The sequence below is a fragment of the Aotus nancymaae genome, unplaced genomic scaffold (genome assembly GCF_030222135.1).
Source record: "Aotus nancymaae isolate 86718 unplaced genomic scaffold, 86718_ANA_hifiasm-v0.15.2.pri h1tg000221l, whole genome shotgun sequence".
NCBI lineage: Eukaryota > Metazoa > Chordata > Mammalia > Primates > Aotidae > Aotus > Aotus nancymaae.
In genome coordinates this window covers 159,470-178,260 of record NW_026988636.1, presented here as the reverse complement: position 1 = coordinate 178,260, position 18,791 = coordinate 159,470, and the positions used below count along the sequence as shown (strand labels likewise).

The window sequence follows — 18,791 nt, the reverse complement described above, 5'->3', positions numbered from 1 at the left end:
AAATTGTCAAGGCTGCAAGTCTGAAATCTGTAGGGCAGGCCAGCAGCATGCAGCTCCCAGGAAGGGTGGATGTTGCGCTAAGTGGAAGGTGATCTGAAAAAGCAGAATTCTCTCTTCTCTCTTTCTCAGGGAAGTTCAATCTTTTTCCCACTCACTGACTAGATGAGATCCTCTCACATTATGGAGGGTCATCTGCTTTACTCAAAGTTTACTGAATTCAATGTTCATCTCATCCAAAATATACCTTCACAGCAACATTCTGATTGATGTTGGACCAAGTAGGTATTGTGGCCTCACCAAGTTGGCACATAAATTTACCAGCTTTACCAACACATCCACCATGGTGAGCCTCCAGCTAGTCCTGCCTGTAAAGTGCACCCTACTTTTCACTACACTTAATTCCAATGTGGGAAGAGCCAAGTGAGCCCCTCATTGTCCTCATTTTTACAAATTTCTTATAGAAACTCCATGAAAATATGACTCTGACTTTCTCTGGGGAACACAAACCACCTTTCCCTCAAAGTCCAACGACTGTTTTGTGCATGTTTTACATTAAATGTTTTCAGGAACACAAAGACGCCCTCACATGGTTTATATTAGCTTCTCAAAGGTATCGGTGGAAGTTATTTTGAACAGAGATATCGGGTATTCCATTTCCCTGGGCCCAGCTGGCTTCGCCTACCCTCTCATTTCCTGCCGGTCTTCCAGCAGGTCGGGAAACAGGCCGTCCTGGGATGCTCCCGAGGCACATTCACATCAGATAAGCAGAAGGACTGCAAAGCCCAGAGGGAGAACAAGCAGGCGTATTCACTCCTTTTCTTCCAGCAGGTCGGGAAACAGGCCGTCCTGGGATGCTCCCAAGGCACGTTCACATCAGATAAGCAGAAGGACTGCAAAGCCCAGAGTGAGAACAAGCAGGCGTATTCACTCCTTTATCTCCTCCAATCCACGTGGTCACTGCAGAAAGCTTTCCATTGCTGGTGGCGGGTTTGCCGGACTCAGAAGCTCATAACATATGTAAAGGAAAGATCAAATGAAACAAATGCAAAAAGTGCCTCGTGGCTTAATGGTTTGCAAAAGTCCCTCCTTACTTTCTTAATCATGGGCCGTGGTACTTTTCCTTCTTACAACTGTCCTACAACCCACTCTTTGCTCCAGGGTGTGTGACAGTTGCCTGAGCCTGTTTCCCACCCAGGGCCCCCCTCTCTGTTTTAAGAGCCCACATTTCCTCCCTCATGACCATTTTGAGTGTTGCCCCAGCTGGCCTCATAACCGTGGGCGCCATGTATGGAAAGCCCATATGGAGAGTCAGCCTCCAAATTTTGTTTTCATCCTTGCAACAAGCTTGGCCACAGATATTTCCTCCCCTCTTATAGATAAGTAAACTGATTCTGAAAGCTTAGGTACCTCGGCCACAGCTACCCAAGCAGACAGGGCCAAGGCAAGATCAGGACTCAGGTTGGCCGATCCCAAAGCCCTGTGGTCCCCGGCATGCTGAGGCAGAAGTGGAGAGTGTCCTTCCCGTTCCTCTTTCTCTCTCCTTCTTCTCTATAAGACACCTGATCTCAAGAGCTGAAACTCTCCAGCTCCTCCCCTTCTGCCCAACATTGCTTTATTTCAGATCAGATTAATAAAGTTATCCATGATGAGGTGTGAATAACTGAGGTTGATAATGTATTCCTTCTCCCTGGGGTAGTACGGGAGCTTGGCAAACTGTTTATCTCTGCCTGAGGCCCAAGGAGTGACACCTTCTCATCACCCCAAAACATTACAGTTCTGCATGAACCAGTGGGTTCGTATCTAGTAATGAAATTTGGTGTAAGGGCATGTGGCTAGGGGAGGTTTTGTTTAATTTCTATTTGTGGGAACACAAAAGAAACTTCCTTCCTCCTCTAGGAGGCATCACCCTGTACCATGTTTTGCTCAAAAGCTTGCCTGAGAGCCTCTCTTTGGAAGAGGTCAGGGACATATTCTCTGAATTTGAGGCAGGAATGCAGTCTCATTTATTTCTATGTGCCCACAGGGTCTGGCACATCAGAGAGGCCCAAGAAATCCTCGGTGAGCAACTCTCGAGTTAATGAATAGGCTCATTTGGTTGCTCATCCAAAACAAGGTGATTGAGTATCTCTGGTATGTTGGCCACTCTGCAATGTGCTGGGGACACAGGTGAAAAGATAGATATGATTTCTGCCCTGAAAAGATAGACACAAATCAGGGGAAGCAAGACAGTGTGAATGTGACATACGGCAGTGACCTACCCCTGCCTGAGGCTCACGGAAGGCTGTGGCAGGGCTCAGTAGATGCAGGGCAAGCAAGGAACTGTAAGAAAAGAGAACAGCACACACAAAGGGCTGGAGGTGGTGGACGCTGCATGGTTGAGATACTGCAGGTGTCCGGATATTGCAGATTCTACATTGTAACCAGAGAATGTTGCAAAATGGGAGAAGTAAGAGAGGATTCTAGAGTGTTGGGCCAGATCCCAAAAGGTCTTGTCTGCTAGTATTTTTCAAACTTGTCTTGACCGTAATTCACAGGTTAAAAACAATACATCTTACAATCAAACTCAGGGCACACACCTAGGCATGAATCCACAGTCACAAACAACACTTGCCCTCATCATGCGCAAACCACTCTAAAGTATTTCTATTCTATTCTGCTTTTTAAGTGCTGGTTATTGATTTTACAGCCTATGACTCTGCACACACCCTTGTACATCATGGAAGGGCATCTGGACTTTATCCCAAGGTGAAGAGGGAGCCATTGATGGATTTTAAACCGAGGAGTGATGTGGTCTAGCTTCATTGGTGATAGGACACTCCAGCCGCTGCAGAGGGTGGACTGTGGTGGGTGTGAGGAGGGGTGATGGTGGGATTCTGGGGGAATTTTTGGCTTTTCTGTTTTCTATAATGTAACACTTTTATAGTGAGTATGTATTTTTATAATCGAAGAGAATAAAGATTTAAAAAAGTGCTTTAAGAAAAAATAATCAGAGGGCAAGCCTTGGTTTTGTGCTCGGATAGTGCTTTCTGTCTCTTCCATCATTATACTGTCATCGGGCTTGCATTTCAAAGAGGAGAACTGATTTCTAATTCCAGTTTCTCACTGAGCACTCTTGAAGACTCTGGCCAGGTAAAACTAGAGTTTGGAGCACACGAGAAAGTTGGGACAAATGGCTCCCAGCAACATGAGTCATTACTTCCAGACTTTGAACTGCTTCCTCTAACTAGTCACTGATTTACACACACAATGCAGATGATTCAAGTGCCAACAGCCAATAACCTATAAGCCAAATGACATTAGGCTGGGGCTGAAAGAAGTCAGGCAGCAGGCAGGCAAATCTTTTGAAGAAAACTGAATCCAAGATCCACAACCCTGGAACTATGTGCCATTGGATCTCCAACAACTCTGAGGATCATGGGTTGGACAAAAGAAATTTTTATTAAAACATGTTTAATTGGCTATTCGTGTACTTTATGTCAGAATTTCCTGTTTTGTTGTTGACTTCTTTTTACAACTGTAAATCTCCACTTTCATTCTCCTACCCTCAGATAGCGATCATGAGGATCATTCACTCTCTTCCTATATTTTCATTGCTTCTAATTTCTAGCTAGGGTGTTTGTGTTCAGGGCAGTGCCATGCGCACACAACATGGGAGGCAGGAAAGTCAGTTAACAATGTGTTCAAGAAACAAAAGCCAATAAAGAAGCATTAATATGATTGATTTGCCTTTGAGTCAGTGAACAAATATCATCCCCTCCACGCTTTGCCTCACCTGTCTTTTCTAATGATTTCATCAGTTAGTAGAGACCTGTTTAATGAGAAACAAAATATGTTAACAGCCTAGTAATACAATTTTGTTACCTTTCAGATTTTTTTTTCATTTGTCAGCATACATTCTTGTTTTGTTTTTGAGATGGAGTCACCCTGTTGCTCAGGCTGGAATGCACTGTCCTGATCTTAGCTCACTGAAACCTCTGCCTCCTGAGTTCTGTGATTCTCCCACCTCAGCCTCCTGTGTAGCTGAGACTACAGGTATTCAACACCATGCCCAGTTAATTTTTGTATTTTTAGTAGTGACAGGGTTTCACAATATTGGCCAGACTGGTCTTGAACTGACCTCAAGTGATCTGCCCGCCTCAGCCTCCCAAAGTGCTGGGATTACAGGCATGAGCCACTGCACCCGGTCAGCACATATTCTTGTAATGCCCCAAAACCTAAAATTCAATTAAAAAAAAAAAAAAAAGAGGAGAGAGATCCAAGATGGCTGATCACTAGCAGCTCAGGCTCGTAGCTCCCAGTGAAAGCACAGAGAACGAGAGGACGCCACACTTTCAGGTGAATATTTGTTGCTCACGGACCAAGAGATTCCCAGCGGAGGAGGCCCATGGGTCGCTAGGGCGTCTCTTGTGGCTGGCACAGCAGTTTTGCTGGCACCTTAGTGCGGCAGTTCTTGGTGCAGAGTCCAGATATTCCCGGGCAGAAAAGCACCATCAATCTTAACACCGCTGTTTTGGCCGGCGCAGTGGATTGCTCAGATTTCGGCGCTGGGAATCGACAAGTTGGACGTCTGCTCAGAGACCTAGTTAGAAAGTTGGTAATTACAAAGATGACAGAGGGATAAATATATAATGAAGGGAAGAAACCAGCCTAAAAAGGCAGAGAATACTCAAAATCAGAATGCCTCTCCCTCTGCAGGGGATTGCAATTCCTCATCAGTAATGGAACAAGGCTTAATGGAGAACGAGTGTGTTCCAATAACAGAAGCAGGTTTCAAAAGGTGGGTGATAAGAAACTTCTGTGAATTCAAAGAACTTGTTCTAACCCAATGCAAACTAAGAACCTTGAAAAAAGGTTTGATGAAATGTTAACGAGAATGGACAATTTAGAGAGGAATATAAGTGAATTGATGGAGCTGAAAAACACAACACGAGAACTTCGTGAAGTATGCACAAGTTTAAATAGTCGAATTGATCAAGCAGAAGAAAGGATATCAGAAGTTGAGGACCAGCTCAGTGAAATGAAACGAGAAGACAAGATTGGAGAAAAAAGGATAAAAAGGAATGAGCAGTCTCCAGGAAATATGGGACTATGTGAAAAGACCTAATTTACGGTTGATAGGTGTACCTGAATGTGACGAAGAGAATGAATCCAAGTTGGAAAATACTCTTCAGGATATCATTCAGGAAAACTTTCCCAACCTAGCAAGGCAGGGTAATATTCAACTCCAGGTAATACAGAGAACACCACAAAGATATTCTTCAAGAAGACCAACCCCAAGGCACATAATCGCCAGATTTAGTAGGGTTGAAATGAAGGAGAAAATACTAAGGGCAGCCAGAGAGAAAGGTCAGGTTACCCATAAAGGGAAACCTATCAGACTTACAGCAGATCTCTCAGGAGAAACCCTACTAGCCAGAAAAGAGTGGGGACCAATATTTAACATCCTTAAAGAAAAGAACTTTCAACCCAGAATTTCATATCCAGCCAAACTAACCTTTATAAGTGAAGGAAAAATTAAATCTTTTGCCAACAAACAAGTACTTAGAGACTTCACCACCACCAGGCCAGCTTTACAAGAGCTTCTGAAAGAAGCACTATACATATAAAGGAACAACCAATATCAGCCTTTCCAAAAATATATCAAAAAGCAAAGAGCATTAACACAATGAAAAATTTACACCAACTAATGGGCAAAATAGCCAGCTAGCATCAAATGCCAGTATTAAACTTATATATATTCTAATTGGATAAAAAGCCAAAACCCATCGGTATGCTGCATCCAGACCCATCTCACATGCAACGATACACAAAGATTCAAAACAAAGAGGAGGAAGATTTACCAACCAACCAGAGAGTAAAAATGAACAAATAAACAAAAAGCAGGAGATGCAATTCTCGCCTCTGATAAAGTAGACTTTAAAGCAACAAAGGTCAAAAGAGGCAAAGAAGGACATTACATAATGGCAAAAGGATCAATGTAACAAGAAGAGCTAACGATTCTATAGATCAACGAGACAGAAAATTAACAAGGACATCCAGGACTTGAACTCAGACCCAGAACAAGTAAACTTAATAAACATTTATAGAACTCTCCACTTCAAATATACAAAACATACATTGCCACCTCACACCTATTCCAAAAGTGACTACATAATTGGAAGTAAATCACTCCTCAGTAATCGCATAGCATTTCGTAGGTTTAAATGAAATATTGGGGCCGGGCGCGGTGGCTCAAGCCTGTAATCCCAGCACTTTGGGAGGCCGAGGCGGGTGGATCACGAGGTCAAGAGATCGAGACCATCCTGGTCAACATGGTGAAACCCCGTCTCTACTAATACAAAAAACTAGCTGGGCACGGTGGCGCGTGCCTGTAATCCCGGCTACTCAGGAGGCTGAGGCAGGAGAATTGCCTGAACCCAGGAGGCGGAGATTGCGGTGAGCCGAGATCGCGCCATTGCGCTCCAGCCTGGGTATCAAGAGCGAAACTCCGTCTCAAAAAAAAAAAAAAAAAAATGAAATATTGGTTGGCTGCTTGTTTATTTTCTTCCCTTATTCCTTCCTGTCTACATCATTAAGTATAATTATTGGTATAAAAGAGGTTTTCAATACCCATTACTAAACTGCATTCTAGCCTGGGCAAGAAAGCAATACTCCCATTCTCTCTCTCTCTTTCTCTTCCTTTTTCTTCCTCTTCTTCATTCTTTCTTTCTTTCTTTCCTCCAAAAAAATAAAAATAAAAATAAACGAATCTGAAAAAAATTTTTTCTTTAGAACCTAAAGGTCAAGATTATTTAAATTGGCTTTTTGGGGCTTTTTATTGTCATACAGAATCAGGATAAAAAATAAATAAATAAATAAATAAATAAAGAGAGAGAGAGAGAAAAAAACAACAACTAGTTATTGATTTAGATTTTACTCATTAGTAGATTCTAGTGCAGAAGCTATAGAGCCGCAGTCCCCAACTTTTTTGGCACCAGGGACCAGTTTTGTGGAAGACAAAATTTTTCCACAGATGGGGGTTTGGGGAATGGTTTCAGGATGACTCAAGCACATTACAGTTATTGTGCACTTTATTTCCATTATTATTACATCACAACACATAATGAAATAATCATACAACTCATCATAATATAGAATCAGTGGGTGTCCTAAGCTTGTTTTTCTGCAACTAGATGGTCTCATCTTGGGGAGATGGGAGACAATGATATATCATCAGGCATTAGAGTCTCATAAGGAGCATGCAACCTAGATCCCTTGAACATGCAGTTCATGATAGGGTTTTCACTCCTCTGAGAATCTAATTCCTTCACTTATCTGACAGGAGGCAGTGCTCAGGTGGTAATGTGAGCAAGGAAGAGTGACTGTAAATACAGATGAAGCTTCACTGGCTTGACTGCCACTCACCTCCTGCTGTGCAGCGTGGCTCCCAACAGGTCTTGGACCCCTCTGTAGCCTGCGGGTTGAGGACTCCAGAAATAGAGGACCCAGATTGAAATTTAGAGGAAGATAGAATGAAAAAGAAAGAATTGTATTCTTTATCTAAATGATTTCATAGTTAGCTAAGATAAAGTCAGTAAAAGTTGAAAAGTTTACCAGCATTAATAAGAATGAAAAATATGCACAATATGCAATTACTATTAAATATAATTTGCCCATAGTTGCACACTGAATTCCTTATCATGGTAGTTAAGTATCAGAGCTTCTGGTTTTCTCACTCTTCATTCATGTATTTACCAACCATGTGCTGAGGTACTAGGACAAGCACTGGAATTACAAGATGAAGATGATACAGTCCACCACTCAACAACTGTATGCTATAATCTGAAAAACAAACAGGCAATTCCCATAGAGAGTCATAGATACAATGACAGGCATTTATCAGAAGACACAGAAGGGATACTAGCCCAGGTTTGTGTCAACATTGTAGGCTTTTTGGTGGAGGTGATTCATAGGTTGATAACTGAAGGATAAAGAAAACATACGTAGGATAGAGGGAAGAAGTAAATGCAAAGAGCTGGAGATGAGGACGATCACTGTGGAGCTCCATGTAGTCTAGTGTGGCTGGATGCTAGAACAAAGGGGCAGAGTATGGTGAGTGGTTAACAAGGCATAAGTATACTCTTTCTTATGATTATGTTTTCACATTTTTCACTAAAGGGATATCAGAAAAAATATTTAATGCAGTTTTTATTAACCAAGCAATGGAGAGGAATACAGTACACTACTTACATTTTATTTCAGAAATCAATGATTTGAATTTAATTCATAAATTTTGGCAACATACCTTCATCTACTTCTGTAGTTTCATTTTCTTGCAACACATGTTGCATCTGAAATAAATCAAATATTACTTATAATGTTTCAGTCAAACAAAAGACATTACCATGTAAACCTGTTGTAAGTCAAGGAGCAACTGTACTGTAGATTGATCATTCCTAATCTAAAAATCTGAAATTCAAAATGCTCCAAAATCTGAAACTTTTTGAGCATAGACACGACACCACAACTGCAACATTCCACACCTTACCTCATGACAGGCTGCAGTGAAAACAGTGAAAACTGCTACCTGCAAAAAATTACTGTAAAACATTGTAGAGAATTACCTTCCAGCTATGTGTATAAGATGTATAAGAAACATAAGTGAATTTCATGTTTAGGTTCAGGTACCATCCCCAAGATATTTCATTAGGTATATGCAAATATTCCAAAGTCTGAAAAAAATCTGCTTCTGGTCCCAAGCATTTTGGACAAGGGATATTCAGCCTGTCCTACTGGAAAAATAAAATTCCTTTTCAGTATGATAGAAATTAAGAGATTGGCTTACCAAAGTTGAACTTTGCATGATTTTCTGAAGCTGCTCAATTTGGTCGTCTTGCTTTTTAATTATATTTCTTATCGTGGAATTTTCTATGTGAAGCCTAAAATGTGCATTTAAAAATAATTACTCTCATATACAAATGTTTTAAAATCATGTAAATTCTAAACAAACTTCTGAAGGTATAGTTACACAAATTCTTAGAGATTTTAAAAAGATGTTTGGGCAACTGTGTCATTTTTCTACCTAGGAATAATGTAGAAAAATGCTGTGAGTCAATATAGTTTACAAATCAAACTTTTCCTTGGCTTCACAAAGGCATACTTATTATCATAACTGATAACAATTCTCATACTACAGTGCTCTTTTGCTTTATAAATACTCAAGTTATTTAGTGCTCAAACCGTACTTTTGTACATAGCCTTCTATATTCTCAGCACATCTTAAAGTCGCTGTAAGTTGATCCTGCATTTCCTGAAACTAAAACAAAGAATTAAAAACAAACCATTTACATTTGGAAATGACCTAAATGTCCATCAGTAGATGAATAAATCAACAAAATATAATATATATAAAATATTGTTTTAGACTATCACAGTCTTTTTTATTTAAAAAAGGTCATAATCCAGGAAAAATCATCCCATTACCTGTTTTTTTGTAACTAATTTTACTGGAACACTGCTATACCCCTTCAATCCACATATTGTTTATGGCTACTTTCAGGCTATAACTGCAGGTTGAGTTATTTAAGAGGGATCTTATGGCTCACAAAGCCTTAAATAATACTATCTGGCCCTGTACAGAAAAGTTGACTGATCCATTCTCTAGGACTAAAACACAATATTCTTCCTGCTTTTGAATGATATTTTATTAGATAAATACTCAAATTTACAAACTGGTAAAATGTGGAAAGATAAAGGATTACCTTATGGTAAGCATTTATATTTTTGAATTCCAAACACTACCACATCAACTATAATTTTAGTTTTTTGTATGTATGCATTTAGTTTTATTGTAGCAAAGCAACTTGCACATTTTTAATATTTAAAACTAAGCATCATCTTTCCTTTGAAGGAAAAGTTCAAGAAATTTTAAAAATAAGCAGGAACAAAATTAAAACAAAGTCCATTCCAAGTAAGATCTTACAAGATCATACTGACTCTCCCATTGAGTAGCAGGACTCAAGGCATCATTAAAAGAGAAGTCATTAAAAAGCATCATCCTAAACTGCAAGGTGTCCATTAAACATGCTAAAGGAGAAGCCCTGTTGTCTAAATGCCCACTTAACCCACCCACACATCTCAAACCCACCCTTTGCTGATCTTCTATAATCCCCTTTTTAGTTTTTTTTAATAAACAAGAGAAAATAGATACATGTTGGCAAATGCTAACTGTCCATGTTCATGTAGAAACAGAGTGTACTCTCTGAGCCCAATACAGAGTAAGGATTTTCACCAAAATAAAAATTTATTCAGTAGAATGGCCTTTCTGTACAAAATTAACCTGAAATCTATGAAATAAGTATACACAGGTTCTTTATTCATTCAGAAAAGTAGAGATTAAAAATAAGATAATTTTCTGAAACATTCCATTAGACATTATCCTCTGAATTAATCTGGCTTTTCTCATCATGGCAATAGAGAAACCACTAAAAACAGACTAACAGGAAAAAAAAAAACCTCTCTGAACTTATGTGAGAAAGGATGCATGATTCTCAACTTTCCTAAGGTTAAATATTTAAGGAAAAAATATTTGTATAAAAATGGCAGAATGAAAGCCAGAGATTAACAAATAGGTGTATTATAAAGATAATAAAATTTTTATAAAATTACTTAGAATGAAAATACAAAAGAAAGGCATCCACTATAAAATTTTAATAAAATTACTTAGAATGAAAATACAAAAGAAAGCCAGCCACTAAAATTAGTACCCCAAAAACTTTATATTAGTTAACCACCTACAGATTAACTGTTGTTGGCATGTGAAGTTTCATACATACTTGACTTCTCATCTGGCCTGCTTTCTTCTTTGAATCCTCCAGCTTACTTTCTAAATGGACGGAGTGATGCAATGACGCATCCACCAAAGTTTTTGATGTTGATGCTTTGTGTAGGGCATCATCCCGTTTTTGTTGAAGTTGTCTCACAAGTACCTGATAAGATGTTATTTTTGTTACTGGTTTTACAAATCACCTTATTATTGAACCGTTAATAATATTTAACTCTAAAGTATACACTTTGAAAAATATCACCACACAGACAGATTCACCTTCTTTTCCTCATATGTACACATTCCTGTTTATTACTGAATCCCATTAAGGATACAGAAGGTGTTATCTTCCTATCAAACTAGTATTGTTACTCACGCAACATATTCAGCTCACTAGTCATTCCTCCCCTGTTGAATTTGTAGTGCTTAAAAACCTTCTGAAGTCTCAAAAAGAAATGAGTATGTGGGTGGGACTGATGGTAGTAAATTACACATTGTGGAATGATTTCCCTCTTTTTTTTTTTTTTATTAGAAACTCAAATCAACCTCAGAGTTCCTCACATTAAATCATCTGCTTAAATCCTTCCAATAGATTTCTATCACAGAACAAAAGTAAAATTCCAATGGTTTTAGATGATCTAAGTAACCTGCCCTCCACCTCCCGACCTGACCTCAGCTGCTGTGTCTGACTACTCCATTCCTACTCTACATGAATCCTGCCACTCCTCATTAGTCTGAAATCCTCCTTAGTCTGAAAATTGGGGCATAGCATCAGAGATAGCTATGCCTCTATTTGTCCTAGACAAAGTTATATCCAAATGATAGTAATTAAGCCTTGATGTAAAAATTATAAGCAAATTTTTCATAAAAACAACAAAGTGAATTATAAATGCCAGTAGGAAGATTAAATCAAATACAGTTTGGCTAAAATTTACCACATTTTCCTCATACTATAAGTAAAGTTAGATGCCTTTAAAGGGTGGAATGATCATATCTATATATAATTTGAGATTGAAATAGTTTCAGATTTAAGACGAACAGTTTCAGATTTAAGTCAAATTGACATGAAGAAAAACAAAACTGTACTGACTAAGATATATTTAAAGCTACTGAAGAAAAATAATTATGACACAGGGAGTACACTTCGGTTCATCTGGAAAATCTGATATTAACTGTCAAAGTACCCCACTTAATTGAATAAATTTCAAAATACCATTTTAGGTATATGCATTTCCACATATCTGATTTATCATGGTCTTAAAATGTGGCAACACAAATACATTAAAATTATTATTTCAGCAGTATAAGACTACATTAATATTAGTCTATAATAACAAAATTTCATAAGTGACACATTGACTTTAATCAGAGGAAAGCATCTCTCAGTTCTAACTGATTTGCTGGAAACAAGGAATGTTTCTAAGCTGATATAGCAGATATATTTATCATATATATCCTTTTTTATATTCAACTAGATTCAACATTTAGCTGTAACCAAATATTACTTTAAATTTTACTTATATTTTTCTTGATACTCACTTCTCTTTCTGCTTTCTCTCTTTCATACTGACATTGTTTTTCTTTCAATTGATTAACTTCATTGATCAACCTCTGATTCTCTTCTTCTAGCAAAATACAGAGCTTTCTGCACTCAGCTTGAACATTTTGTACTCTAGCATCACATTTGGCTTGAATATTCATTAATGTTTTTTCTTGATTGTCAGCTTTGTTGTGAGCATCATTCAGTTCCTGTTGAAGCAACATACTTTGTCTATGTAGTTGACATAATCTTTCCTGCTTTTCTAAGCATTTTTCTACTTTATCTTGGCCATTTTTGTACATTTTTTCAATGTCCTTCATTTGACACTGTGTTTGATTTAGGTCTCTTTGCATGCATTCAAAAACCAAAGTCTTGGCTTTCAGAGCCTCTCTTGTGTAACAGAGCTCAGTTTCGAGGCCACTGGACTTACTCTCAGCTTTATAAAGTTGCTGAGAAAGAATCAGAACATGAGAATTCAAATTTTCCTGTAAATGACAACATTTATCTACTGTGCCCTGGAAAGCAAGCTCTTGGTCTCTTTCTGATGACTGACTTTGATCATGATCACGTACAACAGCATTCAGTCTACAACGGTATGATTCAATTTCTCTTTCCAGTCTTTGGTTGCTTTCCTTTTCCTTCTCCAGTTTGGAATGGAGCACTGTGTTCTCATCTGTCAGAGCAGTAAGCCGTCCACTAGAACGGGCTATCATTTTTGTTAATGTTTCCCCAATCCATTTTAGAGTCTTTTGAAGGTCTTCATTCCTCCCTTTTATAATTTCAATGTCTTTTAAATATTTCTTTTCCAGGTTTTGATTTTTAATTGTGTCTCTTTCCATCCTAAGCCTGGCAATTGCATCTTGCATCAAGTGGTTTTCATGCAACAGGTCTTCTTCTTTTCCATGACTATCAGAAATCTAAGCAAAACAAAGAAAACTTTTAACTAGTATTAGGATAACATATTATGATTGCTTCTGAAATTAAATAATAACCTGTACATTTATACAATGAGAGGTTTGCCATAACTGGATATCTAACTGGAAAAAAAAGTTGAGTCAAAACCTCAAACCTCATAGAGGTTTGAATTCCCCAAAGTTTAAAAATTTGAAGACAGTGAGTCTATGAAGGCAAAAAAGAAACCACTAAATAATTTTTTTAAATCTCAGAATTTAAAAAAAGGCTTTTACTGAATTACAACAAACCCCAAGGCATAAAGGAGTAATAACTGCGACTATTTTATAAAACTGGGTTAGCACTCTAACACCTAATCTATGCTTCTCCCTAGAGTAAGAGTTGTTAGCTTGGCAGATATTTGGACAGATGAATGAAATTTTCCAAATTCTTTAAGTTCCTTTTTCCTAAAATACTGTATAGATATTCTACTTTTCTAATATTGTCATGGTCAGTTTTAAGAATGACATTTACTGATAAATGATATATCTAGGCACTGTACTAAGTACTTCTACATGCACAAATCAATGAACTCATTTACTTATAATTCTATAGTGAAAGTTTAAAAATATAAGCAAGCTGCAGGATTTTCCCCAGGTTTTCTGACTCTACTTCTAGTGCTCTTCCACCAAATCAGTTACTTCTGTTAGGTAGATATACACATACAAAAATAGTCTTTAATTTCCAAACACCAAAAGTCAAGAAAATTAAATTTATTGAGCTCCTCTTAGAAAATACGAGATTATTTACTATTATGATAACTTTTATTTCCTTTCCATAACATTTGAAACAGTAATTAACATGAAATAGGGAAAAATATGCTGAACTATGTCACTAGGAACAACATTCTTACAATACCATTACGTATATATTATTGAATATCATTGTTTTCAAAAGGTCTTTGAACTAAAACAAAATATTGATGTCAAGATTTATTATAAATAATTGTAGCTATAAGTGCCATGATTCATTTTTTAAGATAAAATAAAATTTTTGGTTTGTTTTATGCCTAAATAATATATACTAAATTAAAGAGATATTATAACTAATATTAATAAAAGTAGAAACATGAAGTTTCACCAAACATTAATTTACCTGATTTGAATCATTTCTCACAGTCTCCAATTCCACCTCCAGTGATTTGATAGCCAGTTTAAGTTGTTTTATCTCTTTGGCGTCTATCACATATTGCTCTTCTATTATTATCTTTTCCCTAACTTTTTCGTGCAACTCTTCAGAATTTCTTCCTTTCTCTTTTTCTTGTTGTGTGGCATACCTGTAAATATACTTAACTTAGAATTTATTTTATCAGTGAAGATTAAGCTCTCTGATTTTTTATCTTGCCCAATTCCTACCTAAGGGGTCCAGGGAGTCACGTTCTACAAACCATGGATTCTTATCGGATTGGTTTTATTTGACCCTGTACATTGTGACTTGCTTTTCAATCTGACTCTGGCATAACATTATGAGAAAAGGAAGAAAATATTTAATCAAAATATACTTCTTTGTCATGCCTTGAAATTGCCCTGCAAAGTCTCTTGTGGGAAAAAGTCACATTCTATACCTTCCTTTCTTTGCAGATTCAGGAGATAATCAACAAAGAGCCAGGCACCCTTTTGGGTCCCATGAGAAACATTTTATGATCTGCTTTCTCTCTCTCTGAAATCTGCTGAGAGATTCCTCTGCAAAATAAAACTTCATCCCCACAATCATTTATCTCAACCTGAACATTCTTTTCCATTAATCCCAGGTCTTCAAATAAACTCAACCAATTGTCAACCAGAAAATGTTTAAATTTACCTATAGCCTGGAAGTCCCTGCTTTGAGTTGTCCCACCTTTCTGAACCAAACCAATGTATAAAATGTATAAAACCAAGCTGTGCCCCGACCACATTGGGCACATGTTCTTGGGACCTCCTCACGGGCCATGGTCACTCATATTTGGCTCAGAATAAATCTCTTCAAATATTTTACAGAGTTTGACTCTTTTTGTTGATATCAGAAAATAAAACATTCATATGTTGGTTTATTATCCTCACAAAGTTTCTATGTTCTTAAATATTATTTTTCTTTCTAGTTCTCATGTTTTTAATTTCTCACCTCGATCTCATCCAAAGGACATGTATAAATTGAAGAGTATTGATAAAAGAACATCCTGCTAATCTGTAAATTTCTGTTACTAGTAACTCTAGTAAATACTATTAAAAGGGATGTTGAAAATTATTCAGTAAAGTTGCAAGATAAAAATTATCTTTTTTCACACAGTAATTACTCCTCAATTAGAATGGATCATTTACAGTTAACTAATTAAAATGAAGTTACTTTTTATAAATAAGTCAATACATTCACTAGAAATAAATTTTCATCTTCATGAAACATTGCAGGTATCCCTTAGCATAATTTACATTGTACGATAGCACTTTCAGATGTCTTTATGAAATATGTATCAGCAGATTGCTGTAATCCAAGACTAGATTAAGAATCTAATATGTTACCCTACACTTTATAAGATTGCTTTTTGGGTAACATTTTCAACCTATCCTGTTGATTAGTATATATTTTATAAACAATTTTAAAATCTGTTTTAAAACAACACAAGATCTAATATTTAAACAATAAAGAATAATCTGTGTCTTCAGCATAGAACTTTGAATTAATTTTATCTATGTAGCAGAGAGAGATGATGAATAAGCTAATCAGTAATCACTTTCCATTTTACTTTTTATTCCCCGCATATTAAGAATAAAATGATAATTTTTGTTTGTTTATTTTTTGAGAGGGAGTCTGCAATGGCATGATCTCAGCTCACTGCAACCTCCACCTCCTGGATTCATGTGATTTTACTGCATCAGTCTCCCAAGTAGCTCGGATTACAGGCAAACACCACCACACAAAGCTAATTTTTTGTATTTTTAGTAGAGATGGGGTTTCACTATGTTGGCCAGACTGATCTCAAACTCCTGACCTTGTGATAAACCTGCCTCAGCCTCCCAAAGTGTTGGGATTAAAGGCATGAACCACCACACCTGGCCGATAATTTTTTAAATAATTGTTCTGGGAAGAGAAAAATATCTATTTCATGCTCTGTTGATTCAATTATAAATTAATATAAACATTCTTAAGAACAATTTAGAAACTTTGATCAAAGATCTTTTTTAAAAAGTTTCTATGCTTTAACCAGAATAATTTACTCAAAGTAAATAATTAGAAATGTAGAAAACCATGTATATGTAAAAAATGTTCTTTGCAGCATTAATACAAAAACTTTTTAAAACCTAAAATTCAATTTGTCAATTAAATAATGACATTTCCATAGGGTAAAATTCTATACACTCATTAAAACTACGATTTAAAAGAATATGCATTTAGTTATTAGGGAAGTATTCACAATTAAGAACTTGTGATATTGGCCGGGCACGGTGGCTCAAGCCTGTAATCCCAGCACTTTGGGAGGCCGAGGCGGGTGGATCACGAGGTCAAGAGATCGAGACAATCCTGGTCAACATGGTGAAACCCCGTCTCTACTAAAAATACAAAAATTAGCTGGGCATGGTGGCGCGTGCCTGTAATCCCAGCTACTCAGGAGGCTGAGGCAGGAGAATTGCCTGAACTCAGGAGGCGGAGGTTGCGGTGAGCCGAGATCCCGCCGTTGCACTTCAGCCTGGGTAACAAGAGCGAAACTCCGTCTCAAAAAAAGAAAAAAAAAAAAAAGAACTTGTGATACTATATTGAAGAATTTCGCACTCCACATGATTAAGAAGCTTTCTTTCCTGTTAAATCCTAGAAAGAAAATCAGCGATTACAAAAATTCTCCTTATACATCCTTAGTAATAAATAAATAACTCAAACATTTCTTAAAAACTAGAATGTCATACCTCAAACTGCAGAGTGCTTTTTCCCATTCATGTTTTTCATGCTCTAACTGTGATATTATTTCTTTTTCTTCAGATAGTCTCTTTTGTAGTATACTACTCTTATTTTTCATTTTTTGAATTTTTCCTGTAAGTCGCTCACAGTGATTTTCTATTGATCTTTCACGTAAATAAATTGCATTTTTAATTTTTAATAGGTGAACACAATCTGTAAACAGGAAAAAACAAAGTAGAGATAAAATACATGAGTAGATTTTTTGATATAAAGGACTGTGCATTTTAACAAGCATTGATTCATACACTGAACAAATATGTACTTATTGAATGCCTACAAGGTGGAAGATATTATAGTAAGCTCTGCAGATAAGAGAACACCTCTGCTCTTGTTTTAGCTTAAAGTATAGTGAAGAACCAAGATAAAAGGTGACAATTATAAACTCAGATAGGTACTGTGAAAAAAAACATAGTTATATGATTGCATAAGATAATTTGATCTATACTTCACCCAGGGAAGATTTCCCTGAGGAAGAGATGGCTACACGGAGAAATGAAGGATGAGAAGGAAATAGGCAAAGAGGAAAGCAAAGCATTCTGGCCAGTTTGCAGCAGGTGATGAAGCTCTGCTGCAATCTGCTACTAGCCCTGATGGAGAACAGGTACTGATTTTTCTTCTTACCTAAAAAAATATAAAAACAAAACAGACAAAATACATTAAACAATGATTTTCAACACAGTGGACTTCAGGCAATGAAGATGGTAGGTGATCACTGAAAGGCAGAAAACAAATACAGCAGGCCTTATAAATGTCCCAGCTCTTTTAACAGAGTTTTGACAGAGGTTCCAGGCCATGACAACGGGAGAAAATCTGACACAGAGCTGGGGTGATGAAGCTGAGAGGCTAGTAAAACTAAAGCAGATAGAGATGACAGGACAGAACACTGGAGAGAAGAAAGCAGTACAGGAAACAAATCCTGAAGATGTGCAGAGATTCCCATTTGAGTATTCAGGAGAGTAATGAAAAGTCCTTGTGTGCTAGGAAACTTCCTCAGAACAATGGAAAATAAAAAAAACCACTTAAGATTATCAGAAATTATTTCTGGGGTTCACACCATGCCTGGAAGAGGGTCTATTCCCATGAGCCAGGCTAAAAAACCCTCATACTTCACAGGACAATGAATAATCAGAAAGGTCTTGCCTCAGGAGTGAGGAATTACCCTAAATCTAACAGCAAAAACGGAAAGATTATAAGTAAATCGCTGTACTCCAAATAAAACTCAAGAGAGTAAGTGAAGGCATGGAAGCTATTAAAAAAAAAAAAAAAAAACCGGGCCAGGCGTGGTGGCTCACGCCTGTAATCTCAGCACTTTGGGAGGCCGAGGTGGGGGGATCACGAGGTCAAGAGATCGAGACCATCCTGGTCAACATGGTGAAACCCCATCTCTACTGAAAATACAAAAAATTAGCTGGGCATGGTGGCGCGTGCCTGTAATCCCAGCTACTCAGAAGGCTGAGGCAGGAGAATTGCCTGAACCCAGGAGGCGGAGGTTGCGGTGAGCCGAGATCGCGCCATTGCACTCCAGCCTGGGTAACAAGAGCGAAACTCCGTCTCAAAAAAAAAAAAACA

General features: G+C 37.4%; 1 protein-coding gene across 2 annotated transcripts in view; it reads right to left on the bottom strand.

The window, feature by feature from the left end:
• Positions 1–7,480: 7,480 nt before the first annotated feature.
• Positions 7,481–18,791, bottom strand: part of LOC135273056 (ankyrin repeat domain-containing protein 36B-like) — a 40,680-nt gene continuing 29,369 nt past the window's right edge. The window contains exons 19-26 of one of the 2 annotated variants that reach the window (XM_064371913.1): positions 17,171–17,375; positions 14,391–14,571; positions 12,344–13,261; positions 10,815–10,967; positions 9,225–9,295; positions 8,825–8,918; positions 8,285–8,330; positions 7,481–7,821 (exon numbers count right to left, since the gene is read on the bottom strand). In XM_064371913.1, the coding sequence (XP_064227983.1) occupies positions 7,712–7,821; positions 8,285–8,330; positions 8,825–8,918; positions 9,225–9,295; positions 10,815–10,967; positions 12,344–13,261; positions 14,391–14,571; positions 17,171–17,375 (1,778 nt within the window). In that variant the 3' untranslated portion in view covers positions 7,481–7,711. Of the gene's footprint in view, positions 7,822–8,284; positions 8,331–8,824; positions 8,919–9,224; positions 9,296–10,674; positions 10,968–12,343; positions 13,262–14,390; positions 14,572–17,170; positions 17,376–18,791 lie in introns of those variants that run through there. The other variant, XM_064371914.1, reaches the window with a different exon arrangement.